Source organism: Sceloporus undulatus, chromosome 5, assembly GCF_019175285.1.
Source record: "Sceloporus undulatus isolate JIND9_A2432 ecotype Alabama chromosome 5, SceUnd_v1.1, whole genome shotgun sequence".
Taxonomy (NCBI): Eukaryota; Metazoa; Chordata; class Lepidosauria; order Squamata; family Phrynosomatidae; genus Sceloporus; species Sceloporus undulatus.
In genome coordinates this window covers 70,201,741-70,227,366 of record NC_056526.1, presented here as the reverse complement: position 1 = coordinate 70,227,366, position 25,626 = coordinate 70,201,741, and the positions used below count along the sequence as shown (strand labels likewise).

At 39.1% G+C, this 25,626-nt stretch overlaps 1 protein-coding gene across 6 annotated transcripts in view; it reads left to right on the top strand.

Annotated features, from left to right (window-relative positions):
• The window catches only part of LOC121931279 (ankyrin repeat domain-containing protein 26-like), a 608,870-nt gene extending 584,779 nt beyond the window's left edge, over positions 1 to 24,091 (top strand). For 5 of the 6 annotated variants that reach the window (XM_042468842.1, XM_042468846.1, XM_042468840.1 and 2 more), the window contains 8 exons: positions 5,949 to 6,083; positions 8,284 to 8,396; positions 10,210 to 10,351; positions 12,179 to 12,469; positions 12,634 to 12,869; positions 14,836 to 15,082; positions 20,320 to 20,365; positions 21,802 to 24,091. In XM_042468842.1, coding sequence (XP_042324776.1) covers positions 5,949 to 6,083; positions 8,284 to 8,396; positions 10,210 to 10,351; positions 12,179 to 12,469; positions 12,634 to 12,869; positions 14,836 to 15,082; positions 20,320 to 20,365; positions 21,802 to 21,950 — 1,359 coding nt within the window. In that variant the 3' untranslated portion in view covers positions 21,951 to 24,091. Of the gene's footprint in view, positions 1 to 5,948; positions 6,084 to 8,283; positions 8,397 to 10,209; positions 10,352 to 12,178; positions 12,470 to 12,633; positions 12,870 to 14,835; positions 15,083 to 20,287; positions 20,366 to 21,801 lie in introns of those variants that run through there. The other variant, XM_042468843.1, reaches the window with a different exon arrangement.
• Positions 24,092 to 25,626: the final 1,535 nt, after the last annotated feature.

Below are 25,626 nucleotides of genomic sequence, written 5' to 3'. Positions count from 1 at the left end.
AAATTTTCGGGATACGAAAAAATCCCATAGGAAAACATTGTTCCGGGTTACGAATGTTTTTTCGGGTTACGAAAAAACTTTTGGTGCTTTTTTCGGCTTTTTCGCACGGAATCGCGGCTTTTCCCCATTAGCGCCTATGGCAATTCGGCTTACGAAGGCTTTTCGGGTTACGAACGGTGCCACGGAACGAATTAATTTCGTAACCCGAGGCACCACTGTATTTAATCCTGCATTACTGAGTGGTCACATTTTCCCTCCTCAGCAAAAGCCTTTTAACATTTATATAGTAGACAGGATAAATAAATGGATACAAATAGAGAAGAAGAGGATATACAAAAAAGAAAGAAAGAGAAGAGAAACAGAAATAAAATCAACATTTTACCTTTAAAAAGGTAGAGAATCATCCAAAAGTCAAGGAATAACTAAAATAGCTTCTTGGATGGCCACCAAAACATGAGCGTCTGTAGAAGTTGGAGTTGACAATTTGAAAAAAGTTTTTATGGAAACCAGCGAGAGTGAGTTGGAAGAAATATGCCCACTAGCAAGCCATAGAACTTCTGCAGAATAGCGAAATAAAATAACTGCGACATTGCCAGGAAGAGAAACAGAGGTTAAGAAGAAGGACAAGGACCGACTTACCTCTAATGACAAAAATCATCCTCTCTTCCTGGTAAAAGGGGAATTGGACCCAAAATTACAAATGCCCAATTGCAGCTGCCATCTTGCAAGCACAGTTATATTCAGAAGGGAGGGGCTGCCTCTCACCATGCACAGTACAAATTAACAAGAGAAACAGCTGTTTCTAAGTGTGCAGGCGCAGGGGAAACTGCTGCCTAACCAGCGGTGACCTCTCGCGATCCCATGGGAAAGACCTCAATAGCAAAAGCCTCCCCATGCACAGGTTCTATTTCTCCGTGAGTGCAAGATGAAGCATATGATAGGAAGAATGGTCCCAAATGTGAGTATTTTCCTCAGTCAAAGGTAACATAAAGAACAGTTTATGCAACTTTTGGAAAAAAAAAAGTATGATGATATGCCGCAATTGACAAGACAGGGCATAAAAATGGAGGATGATGAGGTAGAACCTCATTTAATGATACATCTTTAACAATATCTTTAAGGAAGATAATAAATGAAGAATTGCATTCTATTATGGCAAGTCACCAGCAGCAAGATATTATTTCACAGGTGCCAAGAGTAAAAACTATACATAAAAGACAGAAGGAAATTAATTCTCAGCATAATATGATGGAAGAGTTATAGTTTAATTTTAATAAATTTATGCAGGCTCAAGGAAAGCAATGTCTTATGGAAGATTGTAAGCCTGAGGGCAGGGATCCGTCCAATTAAAAAGATTGTATGTACAGCGCTGTGTAAATTTACTGCGCTTTATAAATAAAGGTTAATAATAATAATAATAATAATAATAATAATAAGACAGAAAGAGAAAATCAAAGGAAGTTCGTGAAGAAATACGACACAAATGTATTTTAAAAATCTAAACATTTACATCAGAAAGACATTGATCTGGATCAAGGTTCGGGTCAAGAGGACGAGAACATGACTGACTTTATGACAACACACAATTTAAACATTTAGGGTTGGATCCACAGAATAAAGAGGATAACAGGTCTGAAAACATAGCTTCAGTACTGAAGGAAAACCCTCCCACAAAGTACAGATATGACATTACCAGAATTATTTAAAGATCTAGTTCAAACAGAGCAGCTTTGACTTCACAAAGGCTACAAGGATTAACAAACAAATTATATTCCTTTGAGAGATCGAGTGCAGATTTCTTAAAAGCCCCGTTGACTGATGTCCCAATAGCGGCTTTGGTGTCAAGGGTAATTATCTCAAAAGAAGGGAACACAATGTTGAAAGAATCTGATCAACAAAGGGCAGATAATACTTTGAGGAAAGCACATGATTTCTCTGATCAGGCAATTAGAATTTCTACAGCAGGATCAACATTCGTGAGGGCAGTCGTTCTTTGGATAAAGGAACTGCATACTCTTGATAAAATGGATGCAAATATTTTGCATAAACCACTAGAAAGAATTCAAAAGGCCTTGGAATGTTTGGTTAATCCAGGACATGATGCTGTGGCTTTTATGGCTAGAGGCATGACTGTAACTACTATTCCAAGATGTTCCCTATGATTTCATCATTGGGTGGTGGATCACAAGTCTAGAAATAAGTTCGCTTTCTTACCATTTAAAGGAGGATTACCGTTTGGAGAAACGGCATTACAAAAAGTATTAGTGGAAAATACAAAAAATGCAAGTCCTGTCTACAATATAAAAGAAAAAACAGAAAGGTCGTTTTTTTTCGATGAAGAAACTATTCTTTTCGAGGGCCTAGGAATACTCAAAGATAAAATAACAATAGATGGCAGAGATGGTAGCCCAGAAGAAGAGAACAAAATAGAAGACAATTCTACTTTTACAGACAACAACAAAACGGGACTGGAGGACAATCTCAAAAAAGGGAAATAACAGTACTGACAATTCAATAATATTGATAGGAGGATGTCTTCTGCTGTTTTGACACTTATGGCAAACAATAACATCTGATGTGAATGAAGTCGAAGGCTTTCATGGTGGCATCCATAGTTTTTTGTGGGTTTTTAGGGCTAGCTGGCAGTGTTCTAGAAAAGTTTGTTCCTAACATTTCACTGGCATCTGTGGCTGGCATCTCTGAAGATGCCAGCCACAGATGCTGACGAAACGTCAGGAATAAACTCTTCTAGAACATGGCCACATCGCCTGAAAAAAAACCACAAAAACACTAATCCCTATATACATATATATATATACACCGCTTTTCAACAGAAATATGAGCAATGGGTTCTTCAAACAGTGACTCACAGTTAGAAAATAATATTCAAAGGGACACCAATAAGCAGATAGATCATCTCACCAGTATCAAAACAAAAAATAAAAGAAAGATTCAGGAAATTCATCATTTATTTAAAAATAGATGCAATATAGGAGGTATCAATAAAACAACATGGTTTAGGCATTTATTCAGCTTGCTTCAGAGTGCCAAAGTCGAATAGAAAACACTGTCGCATTCTGAACCTGAAATACCTAAATACTTATATAAAATATTACAAATTTAAAATGGAGACATTTAAAACGTTACAAGATAGTTTGGAAATAGGAGATTGAACAGCATTGATAGATTGAGGGAAGCTTACCTTCATGTCCCAATGGATCCATCAAACAAACAAAAAATCTCCGTTTTCAATATCAGCAAAACCATTTTCAGTTCAAAGCACCTCCATTCGGGTTGGTGTCAGCTCCCAGGGTCTTCACAAGGGTCTTAATACCAGTAATAGCATACCTGAGGCAGAAAAAAATAAATTTATTTATTAGTAAAGGCAAAAACAAAGGTCCAGCTTCAGCAAGAATATGTAATATGCATATTAGCGAATCATGGATTCGCAGGATGGCCGGACGCACAACCCACTACTAATGGGTTTCATCATGCAAAACAGGTCCACAGGAGTCAATATTCTTTTTCAGTTGCTGTCTATTGAATTCTTGCCCTCCTCAGTCAGTTTATTTTATTCTGCATACTGAGTGGTCACATTTTGCCTCCTCAGCAAAAAGCTGTTCATATTTAGATAGTTAGACATGATAATAACACTGGATTTAAAAAGAGAGAAGAAAGAGAAAGAAAACTGAAATAAAATTAACACTTTACCTAAAAACGGTACAGAGTCGTCTATAAGTCAAGGAACAATAATAAAAAATAATAAAACTTTAATTTATATCCCGCTTTTTGTTACCACAATCAAAGTGACGTACAACCTTTAAAAATACAATATATACAATCCCCCCCTTAAAAAGGAGTAAACAGTTCTATCCATTAAAATTACAAACGATAAAATCTAAAAACAATAATATGATAATAAAATAACGGTGAGCAGAGTCTTCACTTATATGTGTCTGTGGGAGAAGCATTACATGACCAGGTTCTATTCCGGGAAGGCCTGCCGGAAGAGATCCATCTTGGCACCTTTCTTGAAGCTCTCTAGGTTGGTAATTTGACAGATCTCGTCTGGCAGGCCATTCCATAAAGTGGGAGTGATTGCAGAAAAAGTCCTCTGGGAGGTCGCCGTCAATCTGGTCTTTGTGGACTGCAACAAATTCCTCTCAGAGGATTTGAGGGTATGGGGCGGATTATACCGAAAGAGGCGATCCCTTAAGTAGGTTGGGCCCAAGCCATGGAGGGCTTTAAAGGTAATGAAAAACACCTTGTACTTACCTGGAAATGAATAGGCAGCCAGTGGAGTGATTTCAATATAGGTGTAATATGGTCACTCCTAGTTGTTCCTGTAATCAATCTGGCTGCCATATTCTGTACCAGTTGAAGTTTCCGGACTAGGCACAAGTGTAGCCCCATGTAGAGCGCATTGCAAAAATCAAGTCTCGAGGTTACCAGTGCATGTACTACAGTTTCAAAGTCACCCTGTTCCAGGAAAGGGTGCAGCTGACGTATCAGCCAGAGCTGATAACAAGCATTCACCTAATTTCTCATCTGAAGTGACAAGTCGAGAAGCACCCCTAAGCTGCGAACACAGTCCTTTGAGGGGAGCGTGAACCCCTCTAGGACTGGAGGTTGCGGCCCGATACCTGGTTTGGGGGCCCCTACCATAAGTACTTCCGTTTTGTCTGGATTCAGCTTGAGCTTGTTTTCCCTCATTCAGTCCATTACTGCTGCAAGACATTGACTGAGGGGGAAAATGACATCTGTCGTCACTACTGATGACCAAGACATGGAGAAGGATATTTGGGTGTCATCAGCATACTGATAACACCCTGCCCCATGTCCACAGATGATTTCTCCCAGCGGCTTCATATAAATGTTAAATAGCATCGGGGACAGGATGGCACCCTGAAGGACGCCACAATTAAGCTCCGTTTTTGAGGAGCAACTGTCCCCAGGCATCACTCTGGAACCTGCCCGAGAGGAAGGAACGGAACCACTGCAACGCAGTGCCTCCGATTCCTAACTCTCTCAGGCGTTCCAAGAGGATGTTGTGATCTACTGTGTCAGATGCCGCCAAGAGATCTAAGAGCACCAACAGAGTCACGCTCGTCGATGCCTAGACAAAGGCGACCATGGCAGTCTCCACCCCATATCCTGTCCTGAAGCCAGTTTGAAATGGATCTAGATAATCAGCTTCATCCAAGACCACTTGGAGCTGAAGAGCAACAGCCCTCTCGATCACCTTGCTCAAAAATTACTGTTCAGTCTTGATGAAGATTACTTCCAGGCAATTTTTGAACCCTCATCACCCTCAATTATTTATTTATTTATCTATTTAATATCCTGCATTTCTCCTTCTACAAGACTTAAGAGCTATAGCTTTCTAGTAGTTTGTCATTTATTGTTTACCATATTTATTGGCTGCCTAGAAAACAAGTTGTCTAGGTGGCAGGCAGTCATTTTAAAAACAATACAGTGCGCCCGCGTCCTACGCAGGTGCGCTTTCCGCGCTTCCAGCATATGCTGGAAGCCATGCTGGAAAGGCTTCTCCCGCACCCCGGAAGAAACAATGGGGCGTGCACTGGGTGCACGCTGCGGGAATGAGCCCCACTGTTTCTAATGGGTCTTGAGTTTAATCAGTATTTCCCTTACATGGCGGGGTCCAGAATGGATCCCCCGTGTAAAGGAAGGGCCAACTGTACATTAATGAAACAAAAATCTAATAAAATCTGATAAATAAGCGAGCATAGCCAAGAGTTTATTAATCAAAAATATTTGGGTGGGGTAATGTTAAAACCCCCCGAAGTATCATAAGGATTAAAACAGATATCTTAAAAGGCCAGGGAGAACAGGCCTTTAATCTGTGTAGTACTATGTAAATTCTGTCTAGTTATTTTGAGGATTTCCTCTGTTTTGTTTTGTTTATAACCTAAAGGCAATTTTCTTAGGTCCAGAAGCAAACTATGCTCTCAGCAACTGCACAAGGTACTCATAATATGTGGGAAGAGGAAATGAAGTCAAGATCAAAACTTGGAGTTCGCCTTTCTGAACTTGACAGGCAAAAGACAGAACTAATGGCTCAAGTAAGTCCTACAGGAATGCACTATGTATGCCTAATTGAGGTGGGGACATCCACATTTCCTTTTCAGTTCCTATTCACGTCTGGGGCAGTGACATCATCAATATTTTTCCTCTGCTAATAGAGTGTACTCTGTAACCAGCTCAGAAGGGAAAGGAAAAAGTTGTAAAGCCGAACAAACACCAGGTTGTTACTATCACAGTTCTATTACATTTAAATTAGTTGTGTTTTCACACTTATTAATGTCTTTTCTAGACTATTTTGGTATTGGATTTGTGTTTGTTTTTTGTTTTTGAATGGGGCAAGGCTGGTTCATGATTTTACTTATGAATAAAAGAGGTTGTAATTCTACTAATTGCTGATATGCTGTGAAGCTTTTTAAAAATAGTTTTTGTGAGGTTTTCGGGCTATGTGGCCATGTTCTAGAGGAGTTTGTTTCTGATGTTTCACCAGCATCTTGGCTGGTATCTTCAGAGAATGCTGGCATGGAAGTGAGTGGGGTATATATATATATATACTGTGTGACCCTGGGTTGGGAGAAGTGATTTCCATTTTAATCTGTGTATTGTTCTGTTGTTGAATGGCAAAGCCTCAGAATGGGAGGATATGCAAAGAGGATTTGTGTCTGTTTAATTAGAGATCCATTGTTTGCTGGGAAAACCCCTGACCCTGGGTGGTTTTCATTTGACTTTGCTGGGTCTTGATTTTAGTGTCTTTCAGGACTGGTAGCCAAACTTTGGCCCGTTACAGACGGGCCTAAAAGTGTGTGCTCCGCGCGCGCTATGGTTAGGAAGTGGCGGCACTTCCGCACACCCCTAATCCTAGCGCGCGCAGAGCGCACACAAAATGGTGGCAACCGTTCCACACAACCGCTGCCATTTTGATGTAGCGGACGCTCTGTGTCCGCACTTCGCGTGGCGGAAGTGACGTCGCGAGTACGCGACTAGCGCCTCACGGTTTCTCTTCTGGGCCGCAAGAAGGAGCGCGATTTTTGCGCTCCTTCTTGGCAGCGTCTGGGAAACGCACCGTTTGGCTGCTGTGGTTCCTGGACCCTGGAACCAGCGGCGGCAGTAGACCGCCGCATTTCGGCAGTCTGTAACCTGCCTTGGCTAACTTTGAGGGTTTCTTCTTTCTTGTTGAAGTTATCCATTTGTCTAGGTGCGTGTGGATTTCAATGGCTTCCCTGTGTATTCTGACCACAGAATGTTGTTGGCATGGTCCAGAATTTTAGTGTTTTCAAACAGCATTTTATGCCCAGAATGGTTTATAACATGTTCTGCTACTGCTGGTTTTTCTGGCTGACCCAGTCTGCAGTGTCTCTCATGTTCCTTGATTCATGGTTTTTTTTCCACTCTCCAATTGCCAGACTGATTGAGGAAGTAACAGTTCAGAGTTATAATTTGGGTTAGCACCTAACATTTTCTGTTATGTTCTTGCTTTCGTATTTTAGCTCTAGCCCTCATATATGAAGAAGTCTTTTGAAACAGTTTGAACAATAGTATAGCCTCTTTAGAAATGTAGTGCTAGATCAGGAGACTCACTTAAAAGCCATATGATGCCTGTCTGATTAATATAGTTCTTATCATTTATACTAAGAGTGTAGTTTGCAAGAACAAAAACCAAAACCAAAAAACATGCCTCTGGAGACCAGGATTTGAATCCCTGTTCAGCTATAGAGACCTTGTGTAAGTCACACTTTCTCGGACTCAGAACAAGGAAACACAAACCCTCTCTGAACAAATCTTGCCAAGAAAACTCTGTGTTAGGTTCACCATGCGTTGGGAAAGATTTGAAGGCACACAACAACAACAAAGGAGTAAAGCAAGGCTAAAAGAGGAAGACAGCATTACAGATGGATAGAGTATTTCAAGGTAGCCGCAGTCATAAATCTACAAGACTTGAGTAGAGCTGTTGCTGATAGGGTAATTTGGGGATCTATCATAATTCATAGTGTTGCCATAAATTGAAAACGACTTGAAGGCACATAACACCAACAGGTTTGTAAAACCTGGAAAAAGAATGTCTACAGTAGAAGTACATCTTTGGATTTTGTGTTCCTTTTGTGTTTCTTTTGTCACATAACACTCAAGTATGAAATGTATAAGATCCATTTGGTATACAAAAACTGTGCACCCAGTTGATATATTTTAAACCTTGGTGATAAATGTACATTGCTGTGTAAACCTTCATATTCTTTTTATCAGTTGGAGAATGAAAAGAAAAAAATAAAGAAGTTAGTAGAGTTAAAACAATCAGTGGAAACACGGCTAGATCAAGAAATGAAGAGAAACAGTGAATTGCAAAAGGAATGCAATGGGTAAGGAGAATGTCATTGTTCAAAAAATAATAACGAAATGTTTCACTTTATAGAAATGCAGTGTTTTTTTTTTTGCATAGTTAGATTGCATATGTACTTTACCATTTAGAGTAAATAGTAAATGGTTTATATACAATATGCTATCAAGTCCATCCACAATATAATACAATATAAGGGTAAGCCTAATCCCAGTTGACAGTTTCAACTTGAGTAGACTCTCTGAAACAATGGATTTAATGTAGGTGTTGATTTACAGTGTGTTCATTCTAGTTGGACTTTGGCCTGAATAAGTAGTGAAGAACTTAGCATATATAAATCAATATCAATATTATAAGCCAAAGAAATCTATGTGAAATAACTATGTTCTAAGAAGGTGTCTGAAGCTCACCTACTGTATAAGTCTAAAATTTTTAGTCAAAGAATAGGCCCAAAAAACCTGAGTTAGTGTGTCAATTGGTCACTGTAATTATTGTACTTTAACTCTTATCAAAAAAGAAACCATCCCCTTCTCTGTGTAGAGAGGTGAAAGGCAAGAGCTTAATCTGTCCTAGAAGAACCTAAAAGAAATACCAACTCCTTCTGCAGCAGTGCTTCTGACCTTTTTGAACGCCTGGGCAGGAAAAAGGAGACAATGACAGCTCTTCCTAAGCTCTTCCTCTGAAAGGGGCGCTGAGAGAAAGTGGGCTTCGAAGGATTTGAATAAGCTTTTCTAGGTTATAGTTAGGCAAAGTTACCATGTTAAAGTTAAAAGTACAATCACTGCTAACGTAGTCTTTGCTCTGCCTTTTCATCCTTTTTTTGATGTGTGTGTTTTCTTAGCCTCACCACTGCCTAGTTGCCTCCCCCACACACTGCACAGCCATCATTTACCATAGTTCCCTCCTCATCCATCCAGCCTTTAGTGTGAGCACAAACAGGTGTGCCGGCTGGAATTTTGTAATTTGTTTGGCATTGTTTTCCTTTACTTTATCCTTCAGATCCTTTGTTATGTGTTCCTCAATTTATCTGTGGGTCATATCAAAAACATAGGTTTGGCCCCAAAACCTACCCTTGACTTTATACATGAGGTCAGCTGATAGTTAAGTATATACAGTAAGTTTTTTCCCCCTCTCAAACTGCATATTTTAGATAGTGGGTTTCCATTATTGAAAAGGCTTATTTGCCTTATCGTATGCAAAATAACAGTAAGGCATCCTCTATTTTACATATATTTAGCATTATCATGTTCAAATCAGTCATGTATACAAAAGCCAAGTCCATAACATCTTAAGTTCTCCTCCTGGCTTTTAAGGTACTGCATCCTCTTAACCTGTAGCAGGTGTGTACAGCACAAGGATAAGTAATACCCATACATTGATTCCAGGTCTCTTGTTAACAAGCAGCAAGGCTGCTTTTGCAATTAAAAATGAAGGTGGCAGCATAGAGACAATGGGATGCTGGGGAATGTGATTATTCCTTGTCATTTGTGAACCTTATTGTCATTGGCAAAGGACAGAATGATTAGCTGTAGCTCCCTGCAATTACTTTAATATTCAAATGAATGTGTGCTTTATTGGATAATTAGCACATTTACATATGATATGAAAATAATCAGGTCTATTAGCATTTGTGATAACTTATGTATCCATAGTTTAGTAAATATCCTCTAAAAGGAACAACTTTCTCTACATTTTCTTGTTTGTTCAATCATAGTGAACATCTTTGTGAGTGGAGTAAAAAAGAATCTCTGTAGAATATTTAACAATTGAAGTAATATCTTAATCTAGCTTTTCTCATCAGTGTTATCTTCACATTTATAATGTTTACTTCACAGAATTAAAAAACTTCTGAAAACTACTAAAAAGAAACTAAAAGAGTATGAGAATGGAGAGAGTTCATCTCAGTCTAACTTCAATGGAGAAATAAAGAAAAGATATTCAGAAATCGACATTGAAGTTGGAAAGCTAACAAAGAAGGTACCTGTATGGCCAAGCTTTTGCATTAATGCTATTACTATATTAATGCAACTCTTATTTCCTTGTATAAATATAAAGGATCTACCGTTGTCCTATACAGTGGGAAAGCTGGGATATAAGATAAATAAATAATAGTTCTATCATTCTCTGTAATAGAAGTTAACAGTTCTGACCTACTTGAAGAGCCAGCATGGTATAGTGGTTTGAACATTGGACCATGACTCCAGAGACCAGCGTTCGAATCCCCGCTTAGTCATGAAAACCTACTGGGTAACCTTGGTCAAGTATCATGTGAATCACATAGCAATGATCAGTAAGGGGGGGGTTTGTTTGGTTTTTTTTTTTTTAATGATCTGATGCACCAATCCATTAGGCTCCCATGTGTACCCCAAAGACAGAGGTGAATGAGGCAAAAGAGCACCATCCCTTTCTTTTCTTACCATGGTTTTTCATGATGTTTAGTAAATGCTACTGCCATTTGCAGTCATCAGTAAAGTCACTTCAGAAGAATCACAGAACTCACAATGCCATTTCCTTTGAGCTTTTTTATCCCACTTGAGACAATGGATGCAAGCTACAGGAAAAAAGATTCCACCTGAACATTAGGAGGAACTTCCTGACAGTAAGGGCTGTTCGACAGTGGAATGCACTCCCTCGGAGGGTGATAGAGTCTCCTTCCTTGGAGGTCTTTAAACAGAGGCTGGATGGCCATCTGTCAGGGATGCTTTGATTTGGATTTCCTGCATGGCAGGGGGTTGGATTGGATGGCCCTAGTGGTCTCTTCCAACTCTACGATTCTATGATTCTATGCATAATCTGACAGTACTCCTATTCTCCTTGTCAGAAGAAGTCCTTTAGATAGGTAAAATAGTGTTCCAGCTTTTATAAGAAATCATCTCCTAAGTCTCAGCAACATTACCATCTGTTAAATAAATAAATACCATAACTCCCTATGACAGTTTATTGTTTCTTTACCATCATTTACAGGCTGCCTCAAATACCATGTCAACAGTAAGCACAACAATAACAGTAACATCTGGTCCTTACCATAATAGAGAAAGAGCATGCAATGTAATTTAATTTGCTTCTTCCTTTTGGGGGCTTTTTGTCAACACAGGCCTGAAGCAGACAGATCAAAAGGATTGCGCTGGGACTGCAGTGATCGATCCAGGCCACCACTGTGGTCCTGAACCAGTCCGCCAGAAGGAACAGATTATATCCACTCCTTTTTGGCCTGGTTCATCTTGCTTGGCGTGGCTTCCAGCCGCGCTCGGGGCATGCGTTGTCTAAATGCCACACCCCTAACATATCCATATCTATTTATCTTTTTTGATGTTAACATTTTAAAGAGGCTCTAAAGCAAAGGTAAAAAACAATCCATAAAAAATATTGGATTGACAGAAGATGTTTACAGTCATCAGACACTTCTACAAAGAGAAGTTGTAGGAGACCACTATACCATTCCCCATATGCCCATCCCTAAATCTGCTCTGAGATCTAGGACTGAAAGTGGCTTCCAGAGAAATGACAAATAAATTGAAATCTCCCACTACCATCACTATGTCTGTATCCAAGTCCTTTTAGTGAATGAAGGGATACCATTTTCAATAAATTCCATTATCCATTAAAATTAGGGCTACTTAATTGTGCAAGTTGGATTTTAACTGATTGATAAACATACATTTGAGGGGGGAAAAACAACAGTTCTGAAGCACCATATGATGCAGGGGATATTATTTTACTGTTGCATGACCTTTATATAGGTTTGGTTTATTCCAAAGAGGAATCAGAGCCCTGTTTTCAGTTCAGTATTTCTCATTTGTTCAGGTTGATGAACTGTCTCACAACCTGGCGATCGAGTCAACAAGATGCACTCAGTTGGAGTCTACAAATCATGAACTTTATGAACAGTTGTCTTCTATGAAGATGCTTCACAAGAATCATGAAAAACTGGAGAGAAGCAAACAGCAGCTGGAAGAAGAAATTGTTAACCTCAAACAGCACATACAGGGTAATGTGATAGACCTCAACCAAATGGAACAGTACAAGAGAGATATCGAAGAGCGAGCTAGACAAGAAGTAAGGCAAAAACTGGAAGAAGTCAATTTGTTTTTGCAGGTAAACATATGTTTAAGATTATTGGTTACATTTATACATCAGATTACAGAGCCTAGAGATCAGTTAACACTGATTAAGCTTTGTTGTTATCCTTTAGTGTTTTTTAACACTCAACCTGAGGAAGAGAACTTCTAAATGTAATAACACAAGTTTTTGTGTCCTAGACACAGGCAGCCTCACAAGAAGCCTTGGAACAGATAAGAGCTACCAACAATGCTTCCTTGAGAAGTCAGCTGGAAAACAGAATTAGAGACTTGGAATCTGAGCTGACAAAACTGAAAAGCAGTCAGCAAGATAACATGTTACAAAAAGAGTCTACACACACAGAACTGGAAAGATATAAGGAACTGTACTCAGAAGAACTAAAAATGAGGAAGTCTTTAAGAAGCAAATTGGATCGGTAAGACTAAGAAGTCTCCTGACAAGTCTGCTTTCCTGTTGCATTTTTTGCACTTTTATCACATTGTCACTGTTAGGTCAGTTAATATCCAGCATGAAAAGGAGAGAAAATGTTTACCACAAAACATTTACTTGAACAACTTCAAAAACTAAATCTATGGCTACTGTAATCATTGTAAGCATCTCTCGGATATTGATAGCAGCAGTTTCTTGGAAGAAAAAAATCTGCATTTTCAATAATGTGTTTAGTGAAAGAACATGGGCACAGAAACCCCTACTAACACTACACCTATTTTAGTAAAGATGTAAATTGTGAGGTATACTGATGGTCTGTGGATTTCTTATTCTAGTCATATCATCTAATGCTGAATTTGATACTTCTATGCCATCAGATAGAAAGTAAAATGATGCCACTCAGTAAGTAATGCAGAAGTGAGCATAGTGTGCCCCTTCACCTACACTTTTGTGGTTTCTGAACTCCCCATTCCCCAGCAGTCCCCAGAGCCTTCAGATCTTCCCTCCCCATTTAAAATATTTTGGTGTGACATTTGAATAGTTTTTATCCCTGCACCTACAGAAAGCCTCCCAAAGTGTAAAAATGTCCCCAAATGTCTCCTATTTTTCTTCTGCAGTCCCTCTCAAAATGGCAAAAATAAGTGATAGCATGTCACTATTGCAATATTGAGTGTGATGGTAGAGGAAATTTGTAGTGGCTTAGTGTGATGTTGGGGGGGTAAGAGATTTGGCCTCTGGTCTTCATATCATTGCCCATCCTTGTAGTAATGGTTTCTGCACACTTGGAAGGATTTTCCAGACATACAGAAAAATACTAATCGCTATATTATTATTTGAGAGAGGGAGAGAGAGAAAGCAGAGCAGCTAGTGGATATGTAAAATTTAAGAGGCATAGATTCTTTAGCATGTCACTTACAAGATAAAGCGATGGTTTCTTCTTAATCTTACTTTCTATTTGTTCTTACTGTATACTGTAAGTTAGGATAAAGGTTGAAATATGCACACTGTGAAAACTGTGTTTCCCAAATATAACGCTTACTCTGAGTCCAGGAAATGTTTTTAAACAATTTTGACCTTCTCAGAGATGAACTAATTAGGAGTTTCCTTCAATCCTAAACAAGCTCCCTGGCAAGAAATAAGATGTGAATAGTTCCATTCAGGGAAGCTGGATATATTTAGCTCTCCTGATCCCATGGATTCTCCCATCCATGGGACCAGGGGAGGTAAATATATCCACCTTCCCTGAATAGAACTATTCAGGTTCAAAATATCCCCTGATCATGAAGTTTATTTAGTCCCAGATCACAACCATCTCCTGTGGCCCTGGTAACACAGAAAATATTGAGTAATTTATCCTTTCCATTAGGAGAAGGATTCCTCTGACTTTTCCCTTATACTACTGAACTTGATAGTCCTGTGTCCATCAGAAGGGCAGCAAAATAGGGCCACCCATAAGATAGTGAATACTTGGACAGTTTGCCTGGTTGCGTATGTTTGTAAATTAAAGGGAAAAAACAGAATGGCTTTAGGATTACAGGTTGAATCTACTTTATCTGGAAATATGAAATCTGGAATACTCCAGTTCCAGAATCCCCCACAGATGGAAAAAACACTCAAATCCCATGAGTCCAAGGGTTTTTACATGCATATGTGGTTGGATTGCCCATGTGTTCAGAAGTTTTGGGGTGAAGAGATAAGAGAACTTATAGGCAAGGATGTTCATCTGAGCAAAGAGAATTGTATAACATTAAATTTCCATGAATCTGGAAATGAATTACAAGGTCTTTGTTCTTGGCTGACTGGAAGCCTGGACAACAACACTTCTGAGGGAAAAGGAGGTTGGAGATACAACACAGTATTTTGTTGTGGGCTCTCACTAGTTAAAAAGTTGTATCCATTCTTTTATAATGATGTATCAATCAACTTTTTATCTGCTGCTGGATTTTTCACAGAGCTAATGAGAAACTATCAGAAGCCAATGCTGAACTCTACTATGAACGCCAGAGGAGCAGATCATTACTTGCCAACGGTTTTTTAGGTGGAAACCTTTCTACAAGTCCTGTCTTAGAAACTGTTCAGTTTGGAAACCTTGGCTGCAATTTAGCATTAACTAGACCTCTTAGCCTTGGAGGAGAATTTGTGAACCCAACCAGAAGCCCATTAACCTCAAAAAACAGAGTGGAGACTTACTTGGCAAAGGTTAGTAACCACCAGTATCATTCTAAGCTGCCTTTTAAGCTATGATCTTTGGTCATGTTCATCTTAACGTCCATATCAGTTCAACAAATGCTAAGTCCTTAAAATACTTCACTCCTATGCTGCTCCTTTAAGATACAGACATAAGGAATAATGAATAACACCAATTCCTCTTTTCAAAGACAAACGATACATCCTAACAAATTAGTTTTAATGGCGGTGTTACAATAGTTAGGCCTCTGGGGGCAGTTCAGACACTGCTACCTACTCTTGGTTGGTAATTACCAAAATTACACATATATACCCATACTTATCCTAGGAATAATACACCTTGCACAGAAAAAGCAGAAACAAACAAAGCAGCTAATACACATACCTCACATGGAAATAAATACTAGACAACAGACCCACACATGTACAACACACCACTTCCTCTAGTCTCCCATCTCTGAATGCTCCCTAACTTAGCTTTTTCCTCTTCATTGGCTTCTGAGCATATAGTCACCCCTCCATTTTTGCGCGGGATCTGTTCTGGACCCACCACCACCACCACCTACAAAAACAGAAAATTGCTGATACTGGAGTCCCTGTTGACTCCAGTGACTGTGCTCCAGCATGCTGCCACTGCATACATGCCTTGGGCGTGCACCCCTTTGTGTCACGTTGTTTGCCCCTCACATATTTCCAAGGGACGCAGACTTTAAGTCCGCAAAAAAGGAGGGGCGACAGTACTTCAAAAGGAAGGCTTGAACTTCAGCAGTTCATATTTTTGTTGTCTATGAGGTATTCTGCCTCATGGTGCTTTGCTTTATGGCATGCAGTGTCAGCATTTAAAACACACACAGAAAATAAGGAGTTGCAGGGATCCTCGAAGGCACTGTGATGGGAATGCCAAGCTTATGTTGTTATGAGCAACATAACTGTTGAAATAGCATGTCCAGATAACATTTTCGAATTCTGTGTTCCTTATGTTTTTATGAGCCACATATGGCTTATATTAGACAAAGGTTTTCTAATTGTAAAAATCTGTCTCTGTTTTTAGATCTGTTTGGGTGACATGCCCAATTTGAAACTTTCAGCATAAAATGTGGTCTGAACTGCATCTGCATTCTTCCCCCACCAAAAAAGTTTTATTTTCAGTAGGACTTGCTTTGCTATTTAAATAGGTAAACATTGTGAGTTTAGTAATTCTCTATCGGTGGAGAAGGAGCCATTCTGTATGGCTTAACAAGAAATCAAGCGACTTGGGCATTGCACAATGAGCTCTATCTCTTCCCTGAATTTTTTTCCCCTTGTTATGCCCTTGTCAGGTCATTCTTGCTTTTCTCCCTCAGGCTTATATTTAAGTTTCTCTTTTTCATCTATTAAGTTTTTTTTTAAAGTCTCTATCTTATTCCTCTTTGGCTGTATCCACACTGCAGAAATAATCCTGGCTCACAGCACTTTAACTGCCGTGGCTCAATGCTGTGGAATTCTGGGAACTGTAGTTGAATGGGGCACTAGAGCGCTCTGACAGGGAAGACTAAATGTCTCCCAACTAATTTTTCAGTACTGTACTGTTGACACTGACTTGACAATCTGTTAGCCTTAATGTTGTGCCTTCAAAATGCAGTTTGCCTTAGCCTGTTGTTTTAGGTCAAGAAGAACTAGTAGTAGTTGGTAGCTCTGACAGTGGGATGGTGGTGTATCTTTTCTGATTATTAGTCTGAACTTTAAAGAATCTATCCAAAGTGCTGACTCTATTTGGGGGATAGTGTTCGGCATCTAGAATGGTCTCTTTAAATTCTGAACTAAAAACCAGAGCACATTCAGGGTGGCACATAGGAGCACTCCACCAGTAATGGATTAAAGCCCATGTGCCAACCAACCATGGAGGAGTCAAAATCCTTTTTTTATTATGTTTGTTAAAACTCCCTCCCTTCCCAGTCAGTTTTTTATTCTACCTGTCTGCCAGCCCAACATAGAATCCCTTCCCTGCCAAGTCAGTGGCATTTTCTAAGCATAGTAAGGATAATAGAAACAGAAAGTAAGTAAAATAAGGATATAAAGAAATAGCATGGAGCAAATAATCCAGGATGGTGAAAGAAAACAAATCGCAGGAGAAAAAATGAGGCAAGTAACATCCCACTGATAGTGGTCAGGCAGATTGGGCAATATGAGAACAAATTCTGAAGCCACTCACATAGCCACTACCCAGCATGTCTCTGGCGAGGGAAAATGATTGGAAATATAAACAGGTTTTAAAGAGCTATTTTTAACTTCAAGCAAAAGCAAGCGGAAGAAATAAGAATAAAAGATGAAAAAGTGGGAGAACACAAGTAAGAGATGAAATTGAAGGAACAGGAGTTAGCAAAATCAGTTCAAATTAAGAAGGGGGGGTTAAAATCAGTTAAAACTTGGCCTCGGGAATCAGAGGAGGATATGTGAAGCCATCAAAGTGGCTGGTCAAGGATGCCATACTGAAACAGTGAGTTCAAAGGTGAGAGGAGCAGCTACCTCATCACCTAGCAAACAGTAGCCACTAATTGCAGCAAATCAGGGCACAGATTGTAAGGATAAAAAAGAGATAAGAGAAATGCCAGATTATTGGTCTCAGGATTCAGTATATTCAGGCTCATCGGTATAACACAATAATAGCTACCAAATTATATAGCTATCCATTAGTAAAAAAAATTCCTATTCAGTAACTGAAGACATGACAGTCTTTTGTGTCTCCTATCATTGCCTGCACTTGAAAGCCTATCTTGGGTTATCAACCAAAAGTAACAGAATCCTCAAAAATAGGCAGAAAATTTCATGCAGAAGGTTTTTCCACATGATTTTTCCTAAACAACATGCACTGGGCTTGATCCACATGATATGCGCCAAATGTTAGTTGAGCAGCTAACTAGGTGGGGGGAAGGTAAATTCAACAAATTAAGATTAATGTTTTGACCTATAGTTCCATCATCTATGATCATTGGTCATATAGTTGGGGCCATCTAAAAACAATTTGGGGATAGTGGGTGTTGTAAACAAAAAATATTTGAAGGAGACCATATTGGGAAAGCTGATCTGCACAATGCACAGGTAGCATGTACATTGTGCAATTTTCTGGGTAGCATGAAGGCTACTTGGAAGGGTTAAAGTGGATGCTGTGGGTAGGAGAGGATGGAAAAGACTGCTTTTGCCAGGCCATTTGCATACACCTGTATGTAGCTCCAACCCAGAGTTTCATGTCTGAAAGTAAACTATAGTTACCCCTCCATTTTTGCAGACATGAAGTCCATGTTCTTGATTATTCATGGAGGGGCGAGCCCCATTGGGTGAAATGGTGCATGGCCATTTAAGCCAATGGGGCTTGAATATATTTTCACCGGGGAAGGGGGTCTGGAACGGATCCCTGTGAAAACGGAGGAGTGACTGTATACCCCATGAAAATTTCATTTGAGAGGGTATCTGCTGTTGCAAGCAATACTGAATCTACACAGATATTTTAAGTGGACTCACTTTTTCGAAACCCAATTCATCCATGTTTAAAAAGAGTTTAAAATGCATTAATAAAGATCACTTCTATCATTCAATTCTAAAATATTAATACAAGTATTTATCATATGGCAGTGCTTCTCAAACTTTTTTCTTCTGTGATCCCCTTTAAATCTACATGGAGATGCCATGCCTCCCCCAGCCCTGATCATTATTGTACTGCTTCTGTTATTTTTGCCATCTTCATCATTCTTTGATTTTATTATTATTATTAATTTTTTAGCTGATAGAATATTATATTACATATTCAGACTTGGTCCTCTTCTTCTATTACTCATGGTGTAATCCTGTTGAAATCCCAGAGACCGGGATCAGTCTCATTGATTTTAATAGAAAAGTATAACTATTTTTTCCCCAGATTGTTCTCTGTTTTCAGTCTTGCAGTTAAATTCTTTGTAGGTTTCCTCAGAAGTAAGTAACACTAAATTTAGTGAGACATACTACTACATGTAAATGGCTTAGGCATAGATCCAAATATACTTATTTTATACATAAAGCCTTCCTTTCTATCACTGTCTATCACTTATAAACTGGTCTTCATTTATCTTTCTTCAAGAACATTATACTTATGGCTTGTTCTTTACTTCTTCAGCTCCTTGATCAAAAGTCTATTTCTTCCTTCTCTTCTCTGCAACCACATACTTGACAAGGTGTGTAGTCAGCATTGCTTAATGCCATGTGATTCATTGTTCAGTACAATTATGATGATTTTGTGACAGATCAATTAAAAAATTGTACTTTATCCTAAAAGTTTAGGATTGAGCTAATACAAACTACAAACTATTCTACATGGCTAGAACAATTCTGTAAATCTCTCAAACTGTACTTTTCTTTTTATATTGTATATTAGCTGCATAACATTGATTAAAATGTAACTATAGTTATAGTCTTGACTCCAACTGTTAGCTCTGACATACAGTACTTACTTTCTTCTAGTTATTTCTGTATCACCTCCCAGCCCATAGAGGCTCCAGAAGCAGTGACCAAGTAAAAACAATTAAATGACTAAATGAATAAATGGATCAGCATAACTGCTGATTTTACTGTTTAGCACTTGATTCAGCGAGTTAACTTTGGTTGGCACTACCAGTGAAATTTGGGCCAGTGTCCTTTATGAACTTTACTTAATTTCTAATTTGACATTTTAGTTAGAAGCTCCTACTTTAGACGAGGTTGTCAACATTTCTTTGAAATCAGCTGAATATTGAAAGAAGTCAGAAATTACCTTGAGCAAGTTTCAAGTGTGTCCCTCAAAACCCTGGTTGTGTGGCCTTTGTCCTGGCTGTCGGAGAGAGAATTGAGAGTAAGGCCATGCTAGTTTGAAATTCCTAAAACTGCTCGACTTAGAATATTGTGAGTAAAGTCCAGTGTCCGTTGTTCAGGAGCAATGTAGAAGAAGCTTCTACAAAATAAATAAATAAAATTCTGCCTTTTTTTAGGGTTTTTTGTTTTGTTTTGTTTTTTGTTTTTGTTTTTTTGGCACACTACAAATTTCATTTTACTATATACTGTCACATAGTTTTCTCATAAAACATTGCCATTAATGTGTTACTCAAGGATACCATGGAAAATAGTATCAAAAAGATATTGAAATAAAAATGTAATATTAAAGCCAACATACTATTTCCTGTGATTTTAATATTATGCAGTGGATAATAGAGATTTACATATTTTGTTTTATAGCTAATGTCAGCATAATCTAAATGTAATTTCAGATGCAAATGGAATTGGAAAAAAACATCACCAAAGAGCTAGACCAAGGTATGTTAGTAAACTGCATGCTAGAAATTTGCAAACTCATTTCTGTGGAATCGTTCCTACAAAAAACAATAGCAGTAATAATACGCAAGGTTTTATTCTAAAACATTTTTTTCAGTTTTCAAACTACTGTAGATGCAAGAAATATAAAATGTTTACTAAAGGCCTATTTTAATTAATTTTATTAGTTTAAAAAAATTAAAGGGAGACACCATGAGTTACCATTCCACTATGCAATTGTGTTTAGTGTGACGTGAGCATCCACCAATATTAGTACCACATGGGGTTCTGGAACCAAACACCTGTGGATACCAAAGGCCCTCTGTATTGGAGAGGCGCACTGGAGCCCACAAATTGGGTCAAAGAAACCAAATTGAGTACCTTTGCCTTGTCTTGGAGAGCCAGTGTGGTATAGTGGTTCAAGTGTGGAATTACATCTCTTGAGATCCAGGTTCAAATCCGCACTTGATCATGGAAATCCACTGGGTGTCCTTGGACAAGTCACTCTCTGAGTCTCAGAGAGGGCAACAAATCTTGCCAAGAAAACCACATGATAGTTCCTTTTAGGGTCCCATAAATCAGAAATGACTTGAAGACACACAACAACAACAACACACCTTGTGTTGGAGGGAACAAACCCTTGGGTATACATATATTGCCATGCTTTGCAGCAAGCATTCTGTTGTCCTTTAATTAATTATATTCCTAGTTTGCTTTTATTTTTAAACTCTAATGCAGACTTTTAGGTTTAACTTTATGTAATAATATATGACTTCTCAAATTGAGTTGATCAAATGTGGGAACATGGTATACACTGCACCTAGGTAACATTCACATCTTAGCCCCGGGTTCAATTCCCAGCACCGCCATGAAACTCGCTGGGTGACCTTGGGCAAGTCACATGCTCTCAGCCTCAGAGCAAGGCAGTGGCAAACCTTTGAACAAATCTTGCCAAGAAAATCCTATGACAGGTTCGCTTTAGGGTTGACATAGGTTGGAAATGACTTGAAGGCACACAACAATGTGTGTATACTATATGTTTTGTCTTCAAAATAAAAATCTAACCTGCTAAAGTAAAATCTCACTCTATTTTCAAATAGTGGGAGAGGTTTTGTTTCAAAAATTTCCAGAAAATCTGCACCATATCTTATAATGCCAATCCCTTGGACTTGTTCATTGTGCAAATAACATATGCTGGCAGGTTTAACTCAAATAAATCTATTTGATGTCAGTTCTCTAATAAGTACATCTTTTGGAAACACATTGCCGGACAGTTCTCACATTTGCAGTTCATACTTTCAGAACAAAATAAGTAAAAAAATTTAGTGAAAGTCCTGCCAAAATAGTTTCCTTTGTGGTTATTTGTTGCCTCTTAAATAGCTGCTTATTTTTCTGTCAAACTGGTGGGAACCTACCTATAAACTTCTTTTGTTTTCCAGCAAAAGCTGAACTTGATGCTGGGTCAGCTAGAGTCTCCCCAATAGGAGCTGTTGACGGATCTTCTAAAAGCCCAAATGCACAACAAGATCAAGTATCCAAGGCTACACAACAGTATCTTGATGTTTTAAAGAAAAACTATTTGATTTGAATATTTTTAATGAAAACGTGCTGGTGTAACATTGCTGTATTACTTCACAATGGATAAAATGAACCAAATGTGAAATCTTTATTTTATAGTTTCGAATTACGTTTGAATTACATTATAAACATATCAGGCACATGGCACTTATATCTGGAAAAATATTGCACAGCTGTATAGTCTTTTTATTATTATTTCTAATGAGAGCCATAATGCCTTCTTTAACAACTATATACTAAACTATGTTGTACAGAACTGCCAATGTTATGTGTTCTAGATAGGTCAAGTCCTTAACTGTTATATGTAGATTTGAAATCAAAAGTATTTTGTGAAAAGTTTAGCATATATTTGGTACTTTGTACTTTTCAAATGGATATAGACAGGTAGTTTTTGAAATGCTCTGGTACATTTTCTTTGCTGTACCTTCTTCACTCCACTGACATTGAACTTTTCTACTTCTTGTCAATAGATGTTTGGCACTGGAGTCCAACATTTAAAGTTCAGCATTATTGTTTTCAGTGCATATGACCACATGCATGTCACACCTCTGTTAGGGGCAATGAGACTTGAGGTCCCACATTTTTTCATATCCATGGTGGTCTGGAATGGATCCCACATGGATATGAATGTCCAATTGTATACAGTGCCAGTGATTTCAATGTAGCAACATAAAACACTATCTTTATTCCCTTAAATGCCCTTATATTGTTATAACTGCGGCATAGACCAATTAGTACACAGCAAACATGTAAAACACTATACTTTCTTCTTTTTTTCTGCCTTTTTGTTTACTTCTTTGAAATAAAATACTTTTAGATTGCAGGGAACTGTCAAACTGACAGTTTGTAAGTTGCTCAGGGAGACATTTAAGGATGAGGTATAAATACTTTCAATGTTACCTTAGATTGTTGGCAGTCAATATTGTTCAGTTTAGCAAACATTCAAATACAGTTATTTGTCGGGATCAACTTTTTTCTTTATGAACCTTCTAGGCCCTTTAATCTTACAGTTTAATTGTTGAGCGGTTCCTTGAAATTGCAAGATTTAAAACTTTCCCTACATAACAACAGAAGGGAAAAATCCGTTTCCAAAATGGTTCCTATAGCTATGGGGGAAATTGCCCCAGATTTCAAGGAGAGATGATGAGTCAAGATTCTTCACATAAGCAAAATGAAAGACTACTGTATATACTCATGTATAAGTCTAGAAATTTTAGTCAAAAAATTGACCCAAAAACCTAGGTTGACTTATCCATTGGTCGATGTAAATTCTATATTTTAACGCTTACTAAAAAGGGAACCATCCCCTGTTGAAAGGCAAGAGAGCAATTTGCCCTGGAAGCACTGGCCTCCCTCTATTCTCTCTTCCATCCAGCCTTTACTGTGAGCCAAAACAGTTAGGCTTGTCATAATTTTGTAGGTTGTTTGGCATTGGTTTCCTTTGCTTCATCATTTAGATCCATTGTTGCATGTCCCAAAGTTTCACCCTCGACTTATCCAAAGGTCATATGAAAATCCATAATTTTGCCCCCTAAACCTGCCCTCGACTTATACATGAGGTGGACTTATAGTTGAGTATATACAGTAAATAGTGTATCTGAGGTATCAAAGTCTAGACATTAATTTCCAATGATGCATAAGAGATATAGCCTAACCATTTAGAAATTGTTGTAATCACGCTTTTGTTGCACCGATTACTGTACAAGCTGCTTGCTTAAGAAAAGTATCTTCAAGCAGTTCTGTAATCCACTGCGCTAAAAAGACATGACTTGAAAGCCATATGCCACATATTTTTGAAATTATCTGTTCTAAAGTATATTTAAACCAAAGAAAAACTAGGCACACATCTTTACAAAATTAAGTTATACAAGGCCTGAGACAGAGGGCCAAAAGGTACAGCTTCTAGATGCTTCAGGGGCATGGTATGCAGATGACACACACACACCTGATGCAGCCAGAATGCTCTGAAGTCGTCTAAGGCGGCCTGGCAAAAGGAGCAGCGAAAGTCTACTTGCTGGCAGCCCTTTGAGACTGCAGTGGTGGCCCACTTTCAGAGAGGGCCTTGTGATTGCCATCGGATCAGGGGCAATCGAGCCCCTCCAAGCCACCAGTCTGCTTTACCCCACCTAAGTTAGCTGTTTGGGAGGAAGTTTATCAGAGGGAGTCAGACCCAGTTCCATCAGGCGTAGCCTGGACTAAGAAGGAGAGTCTGATGGAATGGGTCTGACTCCCTCTGAAGCTGGATGGGATCAGATGGACTGGACAGAGGCTCTCTCCAGTCCATGACACCATAACATTAAATGTGTATGAAGGTTAACGCGTGTTTAGAATTAACTGTCAGAGATCTTTTGACACAAATGATAAACTTCCTCCAAACAGCTAACTAGGGGTAAAGCAGACTGGTGGCTTGGAGGGGCCCGATTGGCCCCTGATCCGATGGCAATCACAAGCCCTCTCTGAAAGGGGCCACCACTGCAGTCTCAAAGGCTGCCAGCAAGTAGACTTTCGCCATGGTCCAGGTTTCAGAGGGAGAGAAGAACTGTGAAGTCAAAGGCTTTCAAGATGCCTGGCGAAAGTTAGGAATAAACTCTTCTAGATTCTTTTAAGGAAGGAGAGAGAAACTTGGCAGCAGTGGGTTGCAGAACTGCTTGAAGATATTTTTCGTTAAGCAAGCAGTTGTGTACAGTAAAGAGTCAACAAAAGCTCGATTACAATTTCTGAACGGTTAGCATAATTCACCAACTTCACAGGCAGCCGTCTTCGGAAGGAAAAAAAAGCTTTTTAAGTACATAATAAACTATCAGCCAGGGGGCGCTTTGCGTACAAAAGCCTTCCCTCTGGACAGATAACCACTATCAGTCATGACTCCAGCAGCTACATCGACCAGCATTGTCCACTAGGTGGAGCAAGGAGGCTAGTGGTTTCCTTTCTAAGCAGGCAGAAAAGCTTAGGCAAGTGCAGTTACCATGGCTTCTGTCCATAAATCACTTTCCCACTTGGATGGAGAACAGCAACAACCATTTTGCCTGAGCAGCACAGGGCACATTTCACAGGAATTGTAAAAGAGAGAACTCCCCACCCTATTTTTTTTTCTAACTGGGCGCCAGAACAGATGGCCCTTAAAAGACACACCTTCAGGGCATCATCAGGACGCAGCGTTTACAGGCCATTGTGATAACACCTGAAAGCCAGGTGGCCACCCAGACAAAGGGAGCTTCAAGAGGTTCTGGCAGCGCAGCATTTAGACTCCGCACACTGCCAGAGCTTCTTGAAGCCACCATGGGGTCACGCACAGCCACTAAAGGGAGATTTTCCATGGCTCAGAAAGGAGCATATCTTTGCTGCTCCTTTCTGGAGCAGCTTCAAAGCAGATTGGGGCTACAGCGTGTGGTTGCCACAGCTCCAGTGTCTTCGGAAGGGACAGCTTCAAGCTGGTCTGTTTCTTCCCTATATCATCAGTTAGTTCAAAAGCCCCCTTTTCTGAGATATCAGAAAAAATTATCACCCTTCTCTAATAAGTCTCAAATTCGTTCTTTTCCACCCTTTCAAGGGAAAAGGGTAAAAACATGTATATTAGCAGCACAGCAATGCCTGCATGTGTACCAGCTTTTGCCCATTATCCCTATTTCACCAATCCCAGTGACTCTCCCACCAACTTCACCTTCCTATCCTTTCTGCCTCCTGAT